The 23567-nt window shown below is 58.1% G+C and overlaps 1 protein-coding gene across 1 annotated transcript; it reads left to right on the top strand.

Annotated features, from left to right (window-relative positions):
* Positions 1–9470: 9470 nt before the first annotated feature.
* SLC4A3 (solute carrier family 4 member 3) lies at positions 9471–22546 on the top strand (the record flags this gene model as incomplete). The annotated part of the gene is made up of 22 exons (XM_082841422.1): positions 9471–9521; positions 9852–10017; positions 10629–10906; positions 11065–11180; positions 11590–11789; positions 13410–13558; positions 13709–13889; positions 14369–14504; positions 14785–14968; positions 15395–15494; positions 15944–16128; positions 16803–17028; positions 17237–17455; positions 17764–17912; positions 18095–18289; positions 18719–18937; positions 19296–19385; positions 19909–20075; positions 20742–20995; positions 21318–21487; positions 21649–21822; positions 22469–22546. 22 exons carry the CDS (start codon positions 9471–9473, stop codon positions 22544–22546), a joined length of 3687 nt encoding a protein of 1228 aa, XP_082697548.1.
* Between the last annotated feature and the right edge of the window lie 1021 nt (positions 22547–23567).

Here is a 23567-nt window from a genome sequence, read left to right on the forward strand (position 1 = left end):
TTGAGTTTAAATCACTGATTGGGCTGAGTTTATCAGAATGTTACCAGGCTGACTTTTCTGTCGGTTAGAAATGGGGACTCATCACGAAGATAAAGTTGAGTTTTAGAGGAAAAAGTTCTAGTTTTTTGCACACCTGAATTTGGGAGACCACTGTGTTTCTGGAATTCCTATCTGTTACCTTTGGAAAGGTCAACACTGAGTGTTTGGAAGGTGTGGCCCTAGAGGGCAAGGGAAGTGGTTCCTTCACAGTGGTCTAGAGGGTGACTCCCTACCCGTGACTAGAGGCATTCAACTTAGGGTTCCCCAGGGAGAGATGTGTTCTGATAACTTAGGCCTCACTGTAAAGCTTTGTTTTGGGGAAGTCCAAGGCGGGGGGTGGCTCCTGGGACTGGGGGGCGGGGAGAAGACTTAAATCCTCCTGGGATCTTGTTCCACCCTTGACCCAGCCAGCCCTCTGCAAACCCTGGGCCCCGGCAGGATGGAACCGTGTGGGAAAGAATCGGTGCCACTGGAGGACAGTTACTAGCCTCAGGCCCTCCTCATGAAGGACTGAAAGTCCCATATCGAGGTCCCTGGATTCCAGGGAGGGAAAAGAACGGCTGGGCCCCAGCGGGGGAGGAGGCGTTAGAGTGTTTAGGGCCACTCTGAGCAGCTGTGCCTTTCCTGACCTCCATGTGGGTCGGCTTTGTTCCTCTCCTGAAGCATGTGCATTACATACTCATTCATAAACCCAGGGAATGGATGCATTTATTCATTCCTTCACTCCACAGAGATTAATAGGACACAGGTTCTATCGCAGAGTCCATTAGAGCATATGTCAGGGCCAAAGGTGTTCCCCAGTGGCTCATAAACTACTCCCTCGAAACAACTACATTCTCTGGGCCAGGACTGCAGGGAGGATGTGGTGGGGCCAGTATTTGAGGCTCCGTTAAAGATTTATAGAGGAACACCCCTAAATACTGACAAAGGTAACAACCTAACAGCTGTGGCTTAGTGAGCCCTTACTGTGTTCCATGCATTGTTCAAAGCATCTGATCTTCTCAAGTGTTTCTCCTGTTCCTCTGGTTGTAAGGTACAGAGCCCGTAAGCTCAAGAAAAGAACCCTGAGTGTATAGACATGACCCAGACCTGGAAGGCTGGCGCTGAGGCCCCAGAGACAGGTTTTTCCTGTCTCTTGGAGCCAGGTGGTTCCTCTCTCCCATCCCCAGCAGGGCCCAGGTCTGATCTGGCCGGAGAATGGGGAGGAAATTGTGTGAATCTTGGAACTGGCCAGTTGGGAAAAGCTGGCTGGGGTGGAGGTTCTCTCAGCGACAAGCCGCCTTCTGCAGGGGTGGAGGGCCCCAGAAAGGATGGTGCAGAGTTTCAGGAAATAAGTTCACCTACTTCTGTTTTGTGCGGAGCTGGCCTGAATTTTTAATTGAAGCAAATTAAAACTTCCCAAAAATATTAGTCCACTTTCTTGGCAGTGTGCACACCCCCCTTCCCCATCAGTGATTTTGCACCATCTGCAAACAAGAGCCTGTGTTGGTCCTGACAAAAGCCTTCCCCAGCCTCTGGCCCAGAGCTACCTTTCATGGAAGCCGGGCCCGTCAACAAGCACATTCCCAGAAGCCCCATCAGGTCATGGTCCGGATGGAGCAGAATAATCTCCAGTCATTTTAGGGTCATCTGAAAAGCCGTGTGAGGCTGGGGGACTTGAAAGAGGAGCTTCTTCCATTTCCTTGTGCTTAAAATCTCTGGGCACATCTTTGTTTTCTGTAACAATTCAACGAAGTCCTCTGCGCCCTTTGTCCTGAGGACGCTCTTTGTTTGGTGAGCCAGAGGACAGAGGTGCTGGTGTTGCCTGCCGAGGTCATTACTCCTGGGAGCGTCTGACCTTTAGCTCTGCACCCCACCTGGAGGAGTTGCCGGGACACACCTCCTCCTCAGACCCTGCTACATCCTGAGAAACTGGGGCTGCTTTGCCATTGACACTTGTGCACAGACGTCAGTCTGCAGGACTTGCCTTACACACCCTGGACTGACACCGGAGATCGATTTGTCCGCTCAGTCTGGCCTTTCCCCTCCAACGAGTGCCTATCGATTGCCTGTCTGGCCTTGGGCTTGCTGGCAGTGGAGGCCCAAGGCAGTGGAGGGAAAGGATTCTCTCCCTGAAATTGTACATAACAACATATGTAGAAATAAGGTGGGAGGGGATAAAATATACATTCCTGTTTGCTCCTGTTTGTGTAAATAAATTCTGGAGGGAATAAACAGATATTTGTGGTAGGGGACGAAGATGAGAACGAGGCAGAAGGGGGAGAGGGGTGGAATTGACTTTTATTTTTTATTTACTTTTTAGCTGAAAAGTATTTTAAAAAACTCTCAATGTGTTATGATTCAAAAATTATATTAAAAATTTATATGAAGCCCTGGGGGGCGGTCAGTGGCCCAACTGAGTGGTGTAAGCTTTGATTCCTAAGACTTTGGAAGAGGGGAACAGGTCAGCTTGAAGACCCATCCCTCTTTCTCAATGGGAGAGGGTCCATCTCTGCTGATGAATCATTTCATGAGGAGTGAGGGGTGACGTCCTTCTCTGTTGCCAAGATGCTGCGGTAGCTTCTAAGAAGACCCCGCCCAGATTGGTTAGCTGTGGCTGGAATTTCACGCGCCGTTCTGTGTGGCTGCTTTGCCCATCTCCGGGTGCGTGCAGCATTTTGCATCCACCTAATCAAGAGTCAGTGTGTGTGATGGTCATATAGGAAAAGGCACAGGGGATTTAGGCCCAAAAGATCCGGGATTATGGTTTAGTTTTGCATCTCACTATTTAACCACAAGCAAGCACCTTGCCCTTGCTGCTCTGTGGCTCCTTCATCTACAGTGAGGAGAGGAGACTAATCAATATCTTATCCAGGTCACCAAATTGTTGAGTGCAGTGATGTACATGGAAGCACTATGTGAATCATAAAGCAGTAAATAAATGCTGTTTTTAAAAACCCTGCCTGTTTGTTATTACAACCTGCTATGTTGCCTAGAAATGCCCTTTGTAAGCGGAGAGGGAAAGCCTGCATCTTCCTGCCTGTGTGTTTATGAGTGGCTATTTCTCCAGTGTGCTTCAGAGGGAACCTCAGACACTGCTGGGGACGTAAGCAGACCATGGCATGCTTTCTTCTTGGCCCATCCTCAGTCATTTGATCATCTTGGACTCAGTGACTTCTACGCCCTCCACAAAAACATTCTTCAGTTTATTAGTTACTATAACTACTTGTGTACTCGCCTTCAATGCCACAGACATTACTGAGCTCCTAAAGTGTGCCAGGCTCTCTGTGAGAGGAAGGGGTGGGATATGAGGATGAACCAGACATGCTCTGGCTCTCAAGGAGGTGGAGGGAGTCCGTGGAGGGAGTGGGGAAAAAGCACCTTGGAGCTGGGTCATGAGGACAGGAAAGATTATGGAAAGAGACTATCATCCTAACAGCCATTTTGGAGCATCTACTTTGTACTAATCATTTCATTGACATCATTGCACTTGGTACAACCTTGAGGGAAAAGTGTGATCTCTAGTTTACAGGGGAGGAAGCTGAGACTCAGGTTAAGCAAGGTGATTCTCACCAAGGGGATGCTGGATCTCCAACGCCGGCCCTTCTTCTCTTTCCCTGAAACCTTATTGCCTCTTAGACCTTCCAGGGTGCCTACCCTCTAGTCCTTTTCAATCTGCCCCCTTGTGGCACCAGGTTCCAGGGATACCGCATCCTACCACCATCCAGACCCTCAGCACCCAGATACCTGTGCAGATGCCAATCTTTCCTGCCACGGGGCCTTTCCCGAGCTCATCCTTCTGCCCGGGATGCTTCTCCTGCTTCCCCAATGCACCCCTCTTTGCATGGCTGATTCTTTTGTACCCTTCAGGTCTTAGTGCAATTGTCTCCTCTTTACAGAGAACGTTCTTAACTCTGCTACATGAATGTTCTCTGTAAATGGGCTTCCCGCCGTGGCGCTTGCCACATGGCATAATTATGATTCATGTTTTCGCTTGTTTGTTGTCTGTAAGCTGCCCCAGGGCAGGGACCATGTCAGATTTTCTTCACTGAGGTATACCCAACACCTGGAGTAGAGTGTAGAGTGAGTGTGTGGGTCTCAGTTTACACACTTGGGAGTGAAAGAAACATTGCAACATTTTCAAAATAACCTTTTATTTCAAGCCCCCATTCCATGGGGTTGGCAGGGTTCACTGACCTCCCCCCATCTCGGGGAACGGGGGGTAACCTCCTTCTGCTTTGCTGATTGGGGAGGGCAAAGGGTGGCTCCTCCACCCCTCCCTCCCCTCCCCAGTTTCTGGCCAAGACACTGAGGGTCTTGCTAACCTTTTCTTTTTCTTCCTCTGCGAGCCTCCCTAGGTTTCCTGAGACTTCGGCTCTGTATTAGCAAAAGGCAAAAAGGCTTGCTGGCCTTCCGTCCCACCCATTCCCCCAAAATGACGAAATCCAAAGCAGGCTAACTGTTTGGGCGGGGTTAGGGGAGAAGAAGGGACCTAGACTCATATGTCAAAATGTCACCCTAGCACAGATGAATCCATTCCTCTGGAGCTGAAAGGTGGGCTCCGCAGGGCGAGAGAAACTTCAAGGGCAGGCGGTGTTGTCCTGGGATTGGGTTTGTTTCAAAACTGAGTCCAGGCTTACTGATGGACACATGGATTATGACAGGATAAACCACTGCAGAGTAACAACAATAGTAAATAAGAAGAATGACATTTATTGAGCACATATTCTGTGCCAAGCATTGAACTGGCATTTATATACGGTATCTCTAACTCCAGAGTCTAGGCTTTTTATCAAAGCCACGTTACTTCTCTAGTAAAAATAAAATAAGGTCTTACTCACCACGAGGCCAGTCAACAGCATACGGCACTGGGTGCTCTCTCCTGGGAAACAGGGAGGAGGTACCGTTGGCAAGAAAGAATTCCAGGCCAGTCTCAGTGACAACCTGGGGCTACATGAACCCACACCCTATCATCTTCCAGAAACTCTTCAGCCTGCCAAGTTAGGATTATAATTGCAAAGATTGGTTCATTGCCCAAGGACTGTCAGAATCTACCCTGATGGAGTTAGATCTCGGATCTTTCTGTCTTCTTTGAATTGGCGTGGTTGGTATCTTCAGTTTGGCTGGAAGATTTACTGCGCTTTGAGATATAAGCCAACTTCTACTTATTTCAGGTGTGTACATTTCATCATTTTTCAAATCTCAAGTTACCTGAGGCTTTTGTGTCTCTGATTTGTAGTAATATTGAAACTAGCTTAGCGTTTATTGAGCACTTACTATGCGCCAGGCACTGGTCTGAGTGTTTCACACAGATGAACTCATGTCATCCTCTCAACAACTCTGTTCTTACTGCCATTTTGCAGATGGGGAATCTGAGGCCCATAGAGGGTGAATAACTTGCTCCAGGTCATGCAAGTATCAATGGCAGAGCTGGGCTAAGAACTTGTGCTGCTTGATCACTCCCCTAAATGGCTTCTAGTAGCAAAGAGGAAGTCTCTTTAAAAAACTCATCCGGGGAGCGAGTGGTATATTTCAGTTTGTGCTCATGGCACGGCAAGTTTATCACTTGTGGGAAGGCACCAAGGCGTGGTGGGGGTGGGCACGGGGCGCTGTGGGTGTGCGGATAAACACGAGACATGAAGCCAGAAGCCCTTGGGTTCAGTCCTCCGTTATGCTGCCTATGAGCCTTGGACCTTGGCCAAGTCACTTAAACTTCCTGAGCCTCATTCGTCTCACCTGTCAAATGGGATTAAGATGCTCTACCTTAGGCTTCCCTGGTGTCGCAGTGGTTGAGAGTCCGCCTGCTGATGCAGGGGACACGGGTTCGTGCCCCGGTCCGGGTAGATCCCACATGCCACAGAGCGGCTGGGCCCGTGAGCCATGGCCGCTGAGCCTGCGCGTCCGGAGCCTGTGCTCCACAAAAGGAGAGGCCACAACAGTGAGAGGCCCGCGTACCGCAAAAAAAAAAAAAAAAAAAGATGCTCTACCTTAGAGGGTTGCTGTGAGCTCATGAGAATATGAATATTAAAGTGGCTTGTGCCAAAATTTAAGGTAATAAGATGATCATGGTTGTTATCTTTAGGACTGAAGGATGGAGTTGGTGAGGAATGATGTCGTAATAAGAGAGGCAGGGGTTACCCGGGCCTGCTAATAGGATATTATTCTCTCTCTTGCTCTCCCCCAGCTCCGTGACATTGGTACCATTAATGCCTGGTGCCTGTACAGCTCATGCCCTGGACTCAGACCCCATTTCTCTGATTCTATCAGTCAGGACGCCGAGCTGCAAATGGCAGCTACTCTAAGCTGGAAAGGAATTTATTAAAGGGAATAGTGAATATTAGGTGGTAGTTTGGGGAGGAAGAGAGAGCTGGGAATAATGAGCCACATCACCAGAGCCTCTATCTCCTATCATTGGGCAACAAAGCCTCCACCACACACACACACACACACACACACACACACACACACACACACACACACACGACATGCATACAGAGTGGCCATCCTTTGTGCATGCAAGGAGCACTCTTTTGTCATAAGAATGAAGATCTCATCGGGCACTTTCCGCAGGGGACTGACAATTACAGATGCACAGTGAAAAAGCCTCCCGGATGCCAGCAGATCTGAGTGGGAATAACGAAGGCACACACTGCTGTCTAATAGGATGAGTTGGTATGAAACAACTGGGGCCATCAGCATCTCTTTCTCCACCCTGGAAGGAGAGATGAGCATGGGTGTCTAGAGATCCTTTGAGGGGAGATTTCACTCCATCTCACTCCCCAGGGGTGAGGGGATAGAGGAAGGGGCTTGCAAAGCTAGAGATCAAAGCTGCTGACTGGGCATGGGGTGGGGGGACTCCCCAGCTGGGAAGAGAATGGGACTCTGAGGGCCCCAGGAAGATGAGGCTTGGGCTCAGGCTGTTTCCTGGGGAGGGTGGGGCCTCAGAGGGATGAGTCGGGTGGTAAGGCATCAATGCCCAGGACCCAGGCTGGCAAGACCCTCCCCAGGCTGTCTTGGTATTAAAGCAGGTGCTGTCCGACTTTACAGGCTAGAAGACAGGGACGGGGGCCATGAGCAGGACAAAGGTGTCAAAGGTAGACTGAAGGTCAGAGAGCCCTGGGAAAGGTTCCCACTCGGGGAACTCCAAGTCTCCTGTGTGTCTCTGAGCAAGGGCATGTCCTGCCAAAACACTCAAGGTAGAGACTTGGAACCGCGTTACCTAGCTCAGAGCGATAAGGGATTGGGCCGTGTATTAGTGTGCTAGGGCTGCTGTAACAAAGGTCCACGAACAGAGCAGCCTAAACAACAGAAATCTGTTGTCTCACAGTTCTGGAGGCTGGAAGTCTGAGATCAAGATGCCAGCAGGGCCCTGTTCCCTCTGAAGGCCCAAGGGAAGGATCTGTTCCAAGCCTCTCTCTCGGCTTCTGGTAGTTCCTGGGCTTGTGGCAGCACAACTCCAATCTTCACATGGCGTTCTCCCTGAGTATGTCTGTGTCCATATTTCCCCGTTTTAGAAGGACACCATTCATATTGGGAAAGGAGCCCACCCCACCCCACCCCAGTATGACCTCATTTCCAAATAAGGTCACCTTCGGAGGTACTGGGGGTTGGGATTTCAACCTATGAACTGGTGGCGTGTGTGTGTGTGTGTGTGTGTGTGTGTGTGTGTGTGTGTGTGGTGGAGGGGGACACACAATTCAACCCATAACAGATGGGTCTCACATCCTGAGTTTTGGGGCACAGTTCACACACTCTACTTACACACAGCTGGCTCTCAGGTGGGCCTTATGGTTCATGCTCTGCACACCCTTTGAGACGGGGAGGCCGAGCACATCTCTTTCCCTGAAAGAGGCTTGGAGCGGTAAACGGCTGTGGCTGGGACATACACCCATGATGCCCTGTCAGCAGCCTGCTTCCCAGCTGTGACCATGGCAGGGTAACAAGGCTCCATGAATCTCTGTTGTGGTGAAGCCAGGATGAGTATGGAGAGGGCCCAGCACGGGGCTGCTGGTGCAAAGCCAAGGGCTCAGCAGATACTAGCTGCCTTCCCCTCTTCCCCCTGACGGCTCTGAACGTAGAGAATCTTCCCTCAGGTTGAGCTGAGACCCAGGTGAGGACAGGGCTGAGAGAGGGTAAATTACATGCCCAAGGTCACAGGGTTAAACCTCTTCCCCACACAGAGACCATCGTGTCCAGCATCCTGGCATCCCCTGCCCCCCCCCCCGCCCCCGCCAGGGCAGGCGTTGGTTTCTCTCTCCTGGGCCTGGCCCCTCTCCTACCCAGCAGCTCCACCTTGGGTTCTCCCCCAGCATCCTCCTAAGTTCTCCTCAGGATTCAGGGACGTGACTCCACCAGCTATTAATGAGGGGTTGTTAGGGACCTGGCATTGTGCTAGGTGCTCAGTTTCAGCGAGACCCCCAGAAGGTCAAATTGGGATCCAGTCGTTCCTTCCAAACACCTTTGCCCTTGGAAAAGGAGATGTGACCTAGGGGGGTGGAGGAGGGGGAGAGAGGGTGTAGAAACTGAGGTGCAGAATCTTAGAGCTGGATGGAACTTCGGAACACCCCGTTTCCAGGCCCCTCTGGCTACGTTGAGGAAACCGAGGCCAGGGAGGTAACTGACAAGGTCAAATGTTGGGCGCTGCCTGGTGGCAGAAGCCAGGCATCTGAGGCTATACCGGAACCGAAGGGACAGGTGGTGGGTGTTCCCGTAGGCCTGCGAGCTCAGTTCCCAAGATTGGAGGGGCTGGCGTCTGCGGAGGGGTCGCCTCCACGGCTCTTGCGGGGAGAGGAGGCTAAAAGCAAGGTGGTGCGTGCATCTGGGGATTGTGGGAGTGGAGGGCGGCGCACCCGCCTTCGGCAACGCGTGGGGCGCCGGAGAAGGGATTGCGGGGCAGGTGGGGTCCTGCGGGGGCCCACGCGTGGGGGCCGGGCCGGCCGGGGCGGGGTGAGTCACCGCCCGCCCGCTCCCATTGTGCGGCCCGGCGGCGGCGGCGGCGGCGGCGGAGCTGCGGAGCCGAGCGAGAGGAGGTGGGGCCGCGGGCTGCGGGCTCCGGCGCCTGCGTCCGCCCAGCCCGCCAGGCTCGCTGCCGCCGCGGGCGCCCCCAGGCCGTCCGGCCCTGCGCAGCGACAGGCCCCGGGGCGAGCGCGGGAAGGAGATGGGGCGCGGCGGTCGGCCCGAGCCCCGCACGCTCCGGAGCCCCGAGGTACCGCAGGGCGGGGCGGGGAGCGGCGGGCCGGGCCCCGGGGCATCCCGGGCGCGGCGGGGCCTCGATGGGCGCTCGGGCGGGCGGGGGATACAGCTCCGGGGAGGGGGAGGGGGGCGGCCGCGCGAGGCTCCTGACCCCGCCCTCCTCCCCCAGGGCTCCCCATTAGGTCCGCGCAGCGCCCTCTTCTCACCCGGGTCACGGGTCCCTCAGTGAGTCAAAGTCCCCCCAAGCCGCCTCTCCGGACATGGCCAATGGAGTGATTCCGCCGCCCGGGGGCGCCTCCCCCCTACCCCAGGTGACTGACGCTCGCGGGGGTGGGAGAAGAGGAGGGGGAGGGACCTCAAGGAGGATAGGGGGGTCTTCTGGTCGACCCTGGGACCCCCAGATCCAGGGATAGAGCTGGGCGGGAGATACGGAGAAAGAGGGGGTCTTTTGGTATTTCTCGGGTCTGTTGCCCCCTCTCCTCCCAAGCCCTGGAAGCCTGGGAGGTTGACCCCAGCCTGGGCCACAGGGAGTAGAAGACGAGTCTGCTGGTCTCCCCCATCTCCACCTAGGGCTTGGAGTTGGGGTGGGTGTGTGGCGTTCATGCGTCAGGGTTCCTTAGAAGAGGCTGTTGGGTTTGCAGGTCCGGGTGCCCTTGGAGGAGCCCCCTCTGAGTCCAGACATGGAGGAGGAGGATGATGACTTGGGCAAGACCTTGGCTGTGAGCAGGTTTGGGGACCTCATCAACAAGCCCCCGGCCTGGGACCCCAAGAAGCCCAGCCGCAGCTACAGCGAGCGGGACTTTGAGTGTGGGTAGCCTGGGGACCCCTAGTGTGGCCGCCCTCACCGCCATCACCTTCATTGCCACCATCACCGTGCTCACCACTGGCTTGGTCACCCGGTGTCATCTTATGCTGGATGCTGTGCTGGATGCTGTGCTGGGCCACCATGCCATGTTAAGTCATCCTGCCTCACTTACCCATCACCTGTCTGCCTGCTAGGGGAGCTGAGCCCCAGACACAGGGGAGATGTAGGGAGATGGGCCTGAGGCCTCCCTTGGTGACCTTCATCTTCCTCAAGGCTCTGTCATACCTCTGGCCCTGCTCTCGTCTCTCTGCCACCTCTCCTCCCCTCCTTAGCTCTGCTGACTCTACCTTTCCCTTCCTTGCTGTGTCCTGTCCTCTCATCCCCGCATCCTCCCTGTCACAACCTCCCCTCTCCATCACTCCATCCCCCCCGACTCTACCAGGCCTTCCCAATGACAGGCTATGGGTACAGGTGTTGGGGGGAGCCTGACTCTGGAGGAAGGACTAGGGCGCCCTTGTTTGAGGCCTTGAGCTAGAATAAGGCATGCGTCCCTAGGGTGGTGAGGGGCCCCCTTCTGCTGTGGGGGCCCCAACCAGCTCTCCTGCACCCCCAGTTCACCGGCACACATCCCACCACACCCACCACCCGCTCTCGGTGCGCCTGCCTCCACCCCACAAGCTGCGGCGACTGCCCGCCACCTCTGCCCGGCAAACCAGGAGGAAGAGGAAGAAGGAGAGAACCTCTGCTCCCCCCTCTGAGGGGACCCCTCCCATCCAGGAGGAGGGGGGAGCCGGAGTGGATGAGGAGGAGGAAGAGGAGGAGGAAGAGGAAGGGGAGTCTGAGGCAGAGCCTGTAGAACCTCCACCCGCAGGGTCCCCACCCAAAGCAAAGGTAAGGTCTGTCCCCAGGGAGGGCTGGCTGCTCAGGGAGAGGAGGGGAGGCCTGGTGGGGGGAGGGGAGGCCCGGCAGGGTTAGGGGGAGGCGGGGCTGAGTGGGGTATTGGGGCTGAGTCAGGGCAGGGACCCAGGTCACACAGGGTTTATCCACAGTTCTCCATTGGAAGTGACGAGGACGACAGTCCCGGCCTCTCGGGGAGGGCCGCCTTCACCAAGCCCCTGCCCGCGGTGGGCCCGCGCTCCGACAAGAGCCCCCAGCACTCGGTCAGGTACTGGCCTCCAGCCCAGCCGAGAGCAGGTCCCAGGCTCCTTCCTGACCCCAGTGGAGAAGCTAGGAGGAAAGGAGGCGGGGCGGAGGAGCCGGGGAGGGCGTGCCCCTTCTCTGCATGATTGGCAAGGAGGAGAGCACCAGAGGGCGGGCAGGGAGAGTCCTCCAGGAGAGAGAGGGTGTCTGGGTGAAAAGGAGGATGGGGACAAAGAGGAACTGGGGACCAGTGCAACGGGGGCAGGAAGGTGGAGGTAAGCTTTTCTCTCTGCTCAGGAGGAGCCTGTGTGTAGTCCCCAGGGGGCCTCTCCAGGCCCTGCCCCAAGCTGGGGGAGGGCAGAGGAACCCCCTGCCCTGGCCCACCTCCACCGAGGGTCCCTGCCAGTTTCAAGGCTGCCGTGTTGCCTCCTCAGCTCCCCTAGTCCCCGGGCCCGGGTCTCCCGAGTCGCCGGAGAGAAGAGTCGGCCACGGAGCCCGTCAGCCAGCTATGACCTGCGGGAACGGCTATGCCCAGGCAGTGCCCTGGGCAGCCCGGGTGGCCCGGAGCAGCAGGTGCCCACTGATGAGGCGGAGGCCCAGATGCTGGGCTCCGCGGACCTGGACGACATGAAGAGTGAGTGACACCCACTTCCAGGGGTGCCCAGCCTGTGAGGGACCTTGGAGAGGCTCTGTGTTCTCCCCAACCCAGGGCTGAGCTCCTCTGCGGTATCCCTGTCTGCTGGAATGTGGCCAGTGATGGGGAACTCACTACCTAACCAAGCCATGCCTCGGGTGCCAGAGCTGAGACTTCCCCTCACGATGCCTTTGCCCTTCCGTCCTGGTTGTGTCCTCTGAGTCACCCCTGGAATAAGGCAGCCCTTTTTCCACACGACGTTTGGAGACATCATTGTACCCCCCCTCCCCCGAGGCTCCTCTTCTCGGGGCAAACTCTTTTTACCCGCTTGGAACCAGGGCCCTGAGTCCCAGCCACTCCACCAGGCCCTGCCTCTCCCTGGGTCAGGAGCCTCCTACTCCCATCACACCACCCTCGGTCGGGCCTGGCTGTGATCTCGGCACGTTCGTTCCATCTTATCAGTGCCCTGGTTTCTGTGCCACCTGTCCGCACCCATGGGGCTCTGTGCCCAGCCAGGGGCATCACCGACCCCGCCCTCCTCCCCCTTGGAACCACAGTGTGTGTGCAGGGGTGGGGTGGGAGGGGGGAGGGCTCTGAGTGCAATACGTCATGGAAAGTTGCCAGGGCCTGAGGACAGGGACAGGAACAATCCGATGGCAGCAGCAGCAGCAGCAGCAGCGGCGGTGGCAGCAGCGGTGGGATGGGGGGTGGTCAGGGGGAGGGCGTGTTTACAGACCTAGGGTGCAGGCTGGAAGCAGCAGGGAGCAGGCCTGGGGACCTGGGGAGTCGGGGTCAGGAGGCCCGGCCACTTTCAAGCTCTGGTTGGACCAAGACCACTGCTGTCCAGGCTCCTGCCTCTCAGGAGAGCCGGGGCTCTAGGAAGGAGCAGGGGCTGAGGCCTTGGCCATCTGGGGAATGATGAGCCCGCTGGAGGAGGTCACAGAGCCCAACAGGGCACTGAGCCCTGGGCCCGGGGACGCTGAGGGTCAGAGCCCTCAGAGGGCTCCAGCCCCCAGCCCTCGAGACTCGCTGGCCTCAGAGGACTTAGAGATGTTTGTGCTGGACCTTGAGGACTATGATCTGTGGGAATCCATCAGGGGCCAGCTGAGCCCCATGGTGGGCGGACCGGCTTGTGAGTAACTGGGCTGCTGGCCTTCCCCCAGCTGTGGGCCTGGAAGGGGCAGATGGGAAGGAAGGGAGAGAAGCTCTGCCTGAGTCCGTCTGGATGTGTACCCATGGGGGAGTACACATGGCTGCCGAGGGGCACAGGGAAGGTGCCGAGGGCGCGGGGCCTGGTGACTTAATGTGGGTCCTGGCACTGCCGAGTAAGAGGCAGTGGCCGTGACCGGGGCTGTGGACTGAGTTGGGGGTCTGCCTTTTTACTGTGGCTTAGCCAGTGTCCCCGTGTGACTTTGGACTAGTCCTTTCCCCTCTCTGGGCCTCAGTCTCCTTATGTATGAAATGGCCCAGCTGGACGATATGGTTTTGTCGGCATGGTCCCTGGGTGACTGTGGCACCCCCCCCCCCGAGTAGAATGGCTGGGCAGAGCTGGAGGGACTGGCAATGGCCCCGAGGCCCTGAGCTGGAACCCTGGGACCGCCAAGCCCATCTTCTCCGCAGGTCACCGGCTGGAGGACAACCCTGGCGTGCGCCGGCACCTGGTAAAGAAGCCGTCTCGGACGCAGGGCGGGAGGGGCAGCCCCAGTGGCCTGGCCCCCATCCTGCGCAGGAAGAAGAAGAAGCAGCAGCTGGACCGGAGGCCTCATGAGGTACCGGACCCCGAGGAAGTGGGCCTTTGGATTCTTCTCACCTCTCCTCCCCCCTTCTCCCTCCCTCCCTGCCTGGCCCATCGCCATGTCCCCAGGACAGCCGGTCCCACCTGGCGGCTCCCAGGCCTTCACCCTTGGCGCCCACCCCAGGTGTTTGTGGAGCTGAATGAGCTGATGCTGGACCGCAGCCAGGAGCCCCACTGGCGGGAGACGGCTCGCTGGATCAAGTTTGAAGAGGACGTGGAGGAAGAGACGGAGCGCTGGGGGAAGCCGCACGTGGCCTCGCTCTCCTTCCGCAGCCTGCTGGAGCTCAGGAGGACCATCGCCCACGGTAGGGGCCCTGCAGGCCTGTCCCGAGAGCTGCAGGCCCTCTCCACAAACCACAGAGCTCGGCCTGTGCTGGGCTGCCCAGCTCCAGGGACTGCTCCCTGGAGCCCTGGGGCCAGGTGAGGTCTGGCTGCCACTCTGGGGACATGGGGTCCAGCTGCCTGCACAGCCATAAGCTCTGAGGGGTGGGACTGTGCCCAGGTACCTAGCACTGTACCTGGGGCACAGTAGGTATCTGTCCACATGCAGTAAATCAACAGATGACCCCCTCTCTGGGCAAGGAGGAGCTGTGCCCTCACCCCGTGCTCTCTTTTTGCATCCCTCTCGGGCTGGGCTGTGGCCACATGGAGCTGTGTATGCACCTGGGCACATCAGATGCTTGGCTCACCCAGCATGTCTGCCTGCCCTTGGGGAGCAAGCCGCTGGGGGGTGGTTTTTTTCTACCTGACGGGACCGTGCTCCCTCCCCTGACTGTGCCCCCAGGAGCTGCTCTCCTGGACCTGGAGCAGACCACTCTGCCAGGCATCGCACACCTCGTGGTGGAGACCATGATTGTGTCTGACCAGATCCGGCCGGAGGACAGGGCCAGTGTCCTTCGCACCCTGCTGCTGAAACACAGGTGCCAGGGTGGGGCGCCTGGGAGGGCGCCTTCAGGTTCAGCTGCCTTCCAGGAGCACAGACTCTACTGAGTGGCTCTCGAGCCTCTGCTTGAATACCCCAAATGATGGGGAGCTCATTCCTTCTTTACCTTTGGACAGTACCAACCGTTAGAAAGTTCCTTCTTACATTGAGGCAAAAAGGATGGAGGCCCTGACCCTCCGTTTCTCATTTCCTCATGACCTCAGGCCACCAAGGGGCTGTCTTCCTAACCTGCCTTGCCCCCTCTGCCCTCTCCCCAGCCATCCCAATGATGACAAGGACAGTGGCTTCTTTCCCCGAAATGCGTCCAGTTCCAGCGTGAACTCGGTCCTAGGGAATCATCACCCAACCCCCAGCCATGGCCCCGATGGTGCAGTGCCTACCGTGGCTGATGACCTGGGGGAGCCTGCCCCACTCTGGCCTCATGACCCTGAGGCCAAGGAGGTCAGTCACCTTGCTCTGACCTGGGCTGGGGGATGAGGAGGGCTTCCAGTTTCAGTGGAGGCCACGGCTGGCTTCACTGAGTGGGTCAGGAAGGTTGGTTGCTGGGCACCATACTAGGGATGTGGGGGACCTACATTCAGGAGGGACCCCTGCCCTGGAGAAACAGAAATTTTAAAGGGGATGATGGGGCAGACCCAGGGGAGCCATTTAAACAAGGTAAGGCTGAGGTGTAGGAGGGACTTGGAGGAGGGTCCAGATCCTGCTGTGGGGCACTTCACCAATAGTCTCCACCCTGGCTGGGGACGGAGAAAGCAGGGCCCAGATCCAGGGGTTGGTGGGCAGAGTCCAGGCCTGGAACAAGGGATGGGAGGGCCTGCCATGGCCTCCGGTCTGGGTCCCAGCCCTATTCCAGTTCTGCGTCCTCAGAAGCCCCTCCACATGCCTGGGGGAGATGGTCACCGGGGGAAAAGCCTGAAGCTGCTGGAGAAGATCCCTGAAGATGCTGAGGCTACTGTTGTGCTCGTGGGTAAGGAGGGCTGGGCCCTGGGGGCATGTGGGCTACAGGGCGTGGATGCCCCCACCATGGTCTGCTTGTCTTGAGCTCTGGCCTGCAGGCTGCCTCGTCCATCCCCAACCAGGCCCCCACATTGCCCCTGGTCTTTCTCTCAACCCATCTTCCCTAATCCTCTGCCTGCTTCCCATCCAGTTTTCTGCTATCTTGGATTGCTTCGAGTCCATATAACACTGTTGTGAGAATTAGGAAAAAGCACCCCTTCCTCAATACCCTTGATTTCCATCTGCTGGTAAATTGTAATAAATGTACAGACATATAAGCAAATAGGGCTTCTTTAGATTGGGGTTTCTTTGTGCAGTGCACAACCTGCTCAACTGTACATCATGGCCCCAGATATCCCCCCAGGGCCTGCCTTGACTGCTCCCCTTTGCCCAGCACCCTGTGCCTTACTGTCCCCCCAGGCTGTGTGCCTTTCTTGGAGCAGCCAGCGGCAGCCTTTGTGCGCCTGAACGAAGCTGTACTCTTGGAGTCTGTGCTTGAGGTCCCCGTGCCAGTTCGCTTTCTCTTCGTGATGCTGGGGCCTGGCCACACCAGCACTGACTATCACGAGCTTGGGCGCTCTATTGCCACCCTCATGTCTGACAAGGTGGGTCCGGCCGCCCCTAGGCTGGGCGTTCTAGGCCTGTTCCCCTGAGCCCTGCTTGTTCTCTGTCCCACTCGCTGCCCCCAGTGGTATCCATGGGTACAGGGGTGCTAGTGGCCCTTCGGGGTGGAGGCAGCGCTCTGGAGTGGGGGAGGGAGGGGTGAGCTGAGGGGGAAAAGGGAGCCTTGGGCTGGGGCTATGGGAGGGGACAGGGAGGTGGATGCAGGAACGAAGAAGCCCAGACGCTGAAGCTTTGGATGTGACATGAGACTCGAAAGGGAAGCTGGGCTTGGACAGGAGGGTCCTCTAGCCAGGGGTGATGTTCGAAATATTTCCCAACCAACAGGATGTGGGCACTCTCCAGTGAGGATGGAGATTGGATTGGTAACACTATGCCAGGCGTCATCCCTTCAGTTGTTGCATTGTGGAAAAGTCTGGAGGCTCCCAGGGGAAGAGCGCGGGCAGTCATGGGGGTTTGGGAGGTGTTCAGGGCCGTGGCTGCCTGCCGGCCAGCAGGGACGTGAGTCAGAGTTTTGACAAGTGGACTGGACCTGTGTATGTGGCTGAACGTCCACCTTGCCTCTGGGTCTCTGATGGCCCAACACCTCCTCCCCGAAGCGCCCCCTCCCAGGGCCTCCCTGGGCTGTGGGCTCAGCCCCTGGCTTTCCTGCCTCCAGCTATTCCACGATGCTGCCTATCAGGCGGATGACCGGCAGGACCTCCTGAGCGCCATCAGCGAGTTCCTGGACGGCAGCATTGTGATCCCCCCGTCCGAGGTGGAGGGCCGAGACCTGCTGCGCTCCGTGGCTGCCTTCCAGCGCGAGCTGCTCAGGAAGCGGCGGGAGCGGGAGCAGACCAAAGTTGAGATGACCACCCAGGGCGGCTACGTGGCCCCTGGGAAAGGTCAGACCCTTTGGGGCCCGGAGCCCCCTGAACCTATGCCCCCTCCGCGGCTCCCATGGCTCTGACCCCAGCCCCATCCCGACTCTTGAGCCCTGCACATCAGCTTCCAATCCCTGACCCAGGTCTCTGCACTGCGTCCCAGGCTGGGAAGGATTGGGCCCAGGGCCTGCTCCAAGCACGAGGTTCCAGCAGCCTCTTGTTCCCCCAGAGCTGGCGATGGACTTAGGGGGCTCCGAGGTGCCCCCTGACGACGACCCCCTGCTGCGCACTGGCTCGGTGTTTGGGGGGCTTGTCCGGGACGTGAAGCGCCGGTACCCGCACTACCCTAGCGACCTGCGGGACGCCCTGCACTCCCAGTGCGTGGCTGCCGTGCTCTTCATCTACTTCGCCGCCCTCAGTCCCGCCATCACCTTCGGGGGGCTGCTAGGTGAGGGGCGGGAGGAGAGGTGAGGGGGCTCACTGTCATCTGCAGGGTTGCTGGGTCAGGGTGTCCCAGTGGTCACTTCTGGGATGACAGTAACGTGAGAGGGGGTGGGTGCAAGGGGTGGGAGATCCGGGGTGGGGGGCTGGTGGTGAGAGGCAGGAGGGCTGAGAGTGGTGAGGGTCCTTAGCTACCACTCTGGGGAGCTGCTCCATTTTTCTTGGGTCCCCAGGTTAGGGGAAACTAGACAAGAAAGAGGGGCCAGGTAGAAAGAGCCAGGCCAGGGCCGTCCCACTGACCCTCGCCCGCCCCAGGGGAGAAGACAGAAGGACTGATGGGTGTGTCTGAGCTGATCGTGTCCACGGCTGTGCTTGGTGTCCTCTTCTCTCTGCTGGGGGCCCAGCCGCTGCTTGTGGTCGGCTTCTCGGGGCCACTGCTCGTCTTCGAAGAAGCCTTCTTCAAGGTGACAGCCACCCTGCCCTCCCCAGGGGTCACCGGCTCCACCCTGTGCCCCTGGCCCAGGGGATGGGCCCCTGCGGTCTTTCCCCCTCCTCTCCCTCGGGGTTCACCTCCTGCCCGTCCCGTGGGGCCCTGAGGGCCGGGTCAGATGGCTGTGGGTGACCGCCTCTCTCTCCCGCCCTCCAGTTCTGCCGAGCCCAGGGCCTGGAGTACCTCACCGGCCGGGTGTGGGTTGGCCTCTGGCTGGTGGTCTTTGTTCTTGCCCTGGTGGCCGCGGAAGGCAGCTTCCTGGTCCGCTACATCTCACCCTTCACCCAGGAGATCTTCGCCTTCCTCATCTCTCTCATTTTCATCTATGAGACCTTCCACAAGCTCTACAAGGTGGAGGCCCTGAGAGGTCTTGGGGGGGGTGGGTGTAGGTGGGGGCTGGGCAGCACCCTGGGAAGGAGAGCCTGGGGGGAGGAGAGACGAGGAGGAAGGCTCTGTAGGCTGTGGGCATGGGGGTTGAGGACGCCCTAGGGCTACGTCTGAGCTGAAGGGCAGGGAGTCAAACCCAGAGGTTTGAAGTCCAGGATTCACCTGAACAGGTATGGGACGGAAAGGGGGCATTGTCAGGGCTACGGGTCTGGGGTCCTTGGGTCACTGTATGTAGAGGAAGGGCGTCTGTGTGTGAGATGGAGCTGCATGTCCTGTGTTATGTTGCCCGGTCAGGTGTGGGAGGGGCCAGCCCTCTCCCTCACAGGTGTACTGATGCTATGAAATCAGGCACCTGCCCAGGTGAGCACTAGGGCAACCTCGTAACCCACACAGGTGTTCACGGAGCACCCACTGCTGCCATTCTACCCCCCTGCGGGAGCCCTGGTTTCTGAGCTGGACTTGAATGTGAGTGCCCTGCCCCCCACCGAGGGGCCGCCGGGCCCCAGGAACCAACCCAACACGGCTCTGCTGTCCCTCATCCTCATGCTCGGGACCTTCCTCATTGCCTTCTTCCTGCGCAAGTTCAGAAACAGCCGCTTCCTGGGTGGCAAGGTGCGTGGCCGGCGGGAGTAGGGCCTGTGGACCCCCTGTGGGTGTCCCTCGGTTCCTGCTGTCACTGCCAGGCTCCGCTCGAGAGAGGGGCTGTCCCCTTCTCCCAGTCATGGGAGACCTCATCCAAGTCTGTGCAGCCTCTGCCCCTGTCTGAAGCCTCAGAGAAGTGTAATCAGGAGAGGAATGCTCTCCTGGGCTGGGCTGGGCTGGCACCTGTGGGGTTTAAAGGGACAGGTCAGGGGACCTCTGGCTCCTGCTCAGGCCCAAGAGGGGTCCGGGTAAAAAACCCCCATGTTAGTCTCCTGACCCTCCACTCCATCCACCTTCTGCTCCCTTCCCCTCATTGGCCCCTCTCAAGGCTCGCCGTATCATCGGGGACTTCGGCATCCCCATCTCCATTCTGGTGATGGTCCTGGTGGATTACTCCATTACAGACACCTACACACAGGTGAGTGAGTCCCGACCCCCTCTGGCAGCTGGTTCTCACCCCAGGGCCTTGAGAGGCAGGCCATAACATGTCCCCATTGCGCCAGCAGCCGGTCAGGGCTGGAACCCAGCTTTCCTAGTGGAATGGCTACGTGCTGGGGCTGCACAGGTGTGGGTAGGCTGGCGGGGGGGGGGGTTTCAGAAGCAGCTGTGTGGTCCAGCTGAGGAGGCCGGCCAGGGGGTCTGGGGCTGTGTGTGACGCTCCTGGAGGAGCAGGTGTGGGACTGGGGGCAGAATGACAGGTGCCCCTGCAGCAGGTCTCCTGGCAGCTCCGGGGCTCAGGGAGAAGGTATATCATTTCCTCATTCGCTGCCAGACCCCTTGGAGGAACAGTGACTTTGGAGGATACAAAACTGATTTTCCCCAAACCTGTTCACACCCACATTCCCTGGAGTCCTGGTACTGGGGACACAGAGCTGGGTGGGAGCAGCTGCTACGTGGAGTTGCTAGCGGCCCTGAACCCGGTCTTCCTTCTGGTCATGCAGAAGCTGACGGTGCCCACGGGGCTCTCAGTGACCTCCCCCCATAAGCGCACGTGGTTCATCCCGCCCCTGGGTAGCGCCCGTCCTTTCCCGCCCTGGATGATGGTGGCAGCCGCCGTGCCCGCCCTCCTGGTCCTCATCCTGATCTTCATGGAGACACAGATCACCGCGTGAGAGGGCTGGGGGCGGGGCGGGGAGCCGTGGGATTGGCGGCCGGAGGGTGTCCGTGGGCCTGGGGCGTGGTTTCCCCGTTGTGCTTTTTTTTTTTTTTTTTGCGGTATGCGGGCCTCTTACTGTCGCGGCCTCTCCCGTTGCGGAGCGCAGGCTCAGCGGCCATGGCTCACGGGCCCAGCTGCTCCGCGGCACGTGGGATCCTCCCGGACCGGGGCACGAACCCGCGTCCCCTGCATCGGCAGGCGGACTCTCAACCACTGCGCCGCCAGGGAAGCCCCCGCGTGGTGCTTTGACATGATATCTGTCTGTTACCACCACCACTTGCAGGGTGACACTTGACAGTCCTCAGAAAACCCTGGCAGCATTTTCTCTCAGTGACGCTCACATGTGTCTCATTTTGGTTAAACCACAATGATGTGGTGGGAGCTGGCATCTGGCTTTTGTGGTGTTTTAAATATCCACAGTATGGGAATTTGCCTCAGATTTGCTTAAATACGAGAACTTCAATTTGAGAACTTGAAAGAGGAAGCGGGCAGGGCCTGGGAGAGTTCTGCTCTGCAGGTCCTTCCCCCTCTACACCGTCCCTGCTGTGTGTGCCTGACCCTGTCGCTGGCCACCCCCCCACCCCCGACTCACCCCCGCTTCCCATCCTCTCCCCGCAGGCTCATTGTCAGCCAGAAGGCGCGGAGGCTGCTCAAAGGCTCCGGCTTCCACCTGGACCTGCTTCTCATCGGCTCCCTGGGTGGGCTCTGTGGCTTGTTTGGGTTGCCCTGGCTCACGGCCGCCACCGTCCGCTCGGTCACTCACGTGAACGCGCTGACCGTTATGCGCACTGCCATTGCTCCCGGCGAGAAGCCCCAGATCCAGGAGGTGCGGGAGCAGCGGGTCACTGGAGTGCTCATCGCCAGCCTCGTGGGTGAGAGCGCCCACCTTGCACGGCCCCGGTCCCCACCCCCCAGACTTGCGTTCTTGGACCTTAAATCCTTTCTCCATCCCAGGCTTGACCCAGATCCCTTCTGAGTTTCCAAACGCATCGTGACTAGCCCCTGCTCTGACCCCCAGACCTGCTTCTTGACACTCCATGTGCCTTTTCACTTGAGCCCTTTCTTGGCTCTCTGTCCTGTTGCATCTTCTCTTGGTCACAGTGATGAGGCCCGGCTCATCTCCTCCCCACCAGGCCCTTCCATCCTCACGGGGGCTGCCTGAGGGGTCACGTAGGTGTGTGTCACCTCCTCCAGGCCTGTCCATTGTCATGGGGGCTGTGCTGCGCCGGATCCCACTGGCTGTGCTCTTTGGGATTTTCCTGTACATGGGGGTCACATCGCTGTCTGGCATCCAGCTGTCCCAGCGTCTGTTGCTCATACTCATGCCAGCAAAACACCATCCCGAACAGCCCTATGTGACCAAGGTAGGGCCAGGAGGCACAGAGGTGGGGCGACGGGGTGATGGGGAGCGGCGGGGGGGGGGGGCCGAGGGATCTCTGGGCTGGAGATGGACTCTGAAGGATAAGCTGGGACCTGGGGACCCGAGTTCCTAGAGATGTGGTGAGACCTGACGCCTGTTCCCCAGGTGAAGACCTGGCGGATGCACCTGTTCACGTGCATCCAGCTGGGCTGCATCGCGCTGCTCTGGGTGGTCAAGTCCACGGCGGCCTCGCTCGCCTTTCCCTTCCTGCTGCTGCTCACGGTGCCCCTGAGGCGTTGCCTCCTGCCCCGGCTCTTCCAGGACAGGGAGCTACAGGCGGTAAGGGAAGGCGCTTGAGGCAGTCTTAGGGGCTCGGGCCCTGGGTGCCAGTCTTTGCTGTTGTGTGACCACAGACAAATTACCTAACGTTCCGAAATCTCATTTTCATCTGTATGACGGGGCTACTAATAGATTCTCCCTTATAGGATCGTGGTGAGGATTAAACACAGTTCCAGGTAAAGCAACGAGAACGGTGCCTTGGTGTGAAAGAGGCACAGGGCTGCTGTAGACAGCTGTGCAGTTTGTGTCCTGAACAAAGGCGCACAGCTGAGGGATGAGCGGGCGTGGGGTGGTGCTGAGATCCATTCTGAGCCCTGTTTTTGTCAGCTAGAGGAAGGGACATCTTTTTGAAAATCCTCCGCCCACGCACGGTGTACAAAGGTACCACAGGAGCTCAGAGCCCCAGGAAAGTGCTTCTGTGTGGTAGCTGCTATCATCATTATTATTATTAGGAGGTATCGCTGGGGGGTGACCTCAAGGTTTTGGCCAGAGGGAAGTGCTTCAACCTGGGGCCACAGTCTCTGTAGTCAGTGAGGCTTGGAGAGGTCTAGGGGCAGTGAGGGCTGCCGGCCCAAGGAGGAGCTGGGGAGCGGGAGGCGGTGAGTCCGCTTCCCGGCCTCTCCCACCCTTCTGCTCCCTTTTGCAGCTGGACTCTGAAGATGCTGAACCAAACTTTGATGAGGACGGCCAGGATGAGTACAACGAGCTGCACATGCCCGTGTGATCCTCCACCATGGTGCCCCTTGGAGACCCCGACACCTTAGTGATTGACACCAGGCCCCAGTCAGAGCCCAGCTCTAGGGCCTGCGGGCCCGTCATGACCCAGAGATGTGCCTGGAACCACTACTGATGCCACGACTAGAGTGGCCCCCTGACTCTGCCCTGGGCACTGACCTCGTCTCACCCAGGCCCTTTCACAGACCAGACCGGCACAGGCTTTGAGCTCATTATAACCACACTCCTTGTCTTGTGTCTGCCTCACTTTCTTGGTTCCATCTCTGGTTTCTCGGGTCATACTTATCCATCTGGAATTGGAAGAATTCTATTTTCAGGGTCGTCCAAATCAGGGAGAGTTTTGAGGCAAGGACAGAATTCTTGGAGGAAAGGGAGAGAATCAAGACCACAGAAGGTCAGAGCTGGATCTTATCAGCACCCCCTCGACCCCCCCCCCCCCAAGTACAGTTGAGGAGCTGGAGGCTCAAGGTCTGGCTCAAGGTCCCACGCTGTTAATCCAGCCCCTGCTTAGAAGGGGGAGGTTGGGGGATGGGAGGGGGAGGAGGTTGCTCTGCTTTAGCCACTAGGGAAATCAGAGCGTCCCAATGGCTGTGGGGCTACAGAGGGGAATGGAAAATGTTTATTTTCTTTTCCTGATCCTTGGCAGTCCAAAGAGCAGGGACAGGAGCTGCCCAATCCCCTAGACGCCAGGGTCGTGCTGGCTTTGGGGTCCCTGGACCATTTTAGAGTCTCCAGGCTTAAAAGAGAGGCAGTTCTGGGATTCCTGAGGCCACTCCTTGCGTGCAACAGTCTTTGTTACGCCAGAAATAACCTGGGAGGCCTTGCAGAGGGTGCAAACTGGGAGCCCATTTCGTCACAGTTGCTAGGCAACCAGCTGCGTGGTTGAGCGTCTGTCCCTGTGTTGCCCTCTGGTGGCCGCTCTCTCACTGCAGGCTCTGTCTGGACTGGGCCCGGGTAACACTGCCACCTGGTGGGCCCGCTATGATCAAAGATCCCATTCAAGCACATTT

The sequence above is a fragment of the Leucopleurus acutus genome, assembly GCF_964270905.1.
Source record: "Leucopleurus acutus genome assembly, chromosome: 6".
NCBI classification, from domain to species: Eukaryota; Metazoa; Chordata; class Mammalia; order Artiodactyla; family Delphinidae; genus Leucopleurus; species Leucopleurus acutus.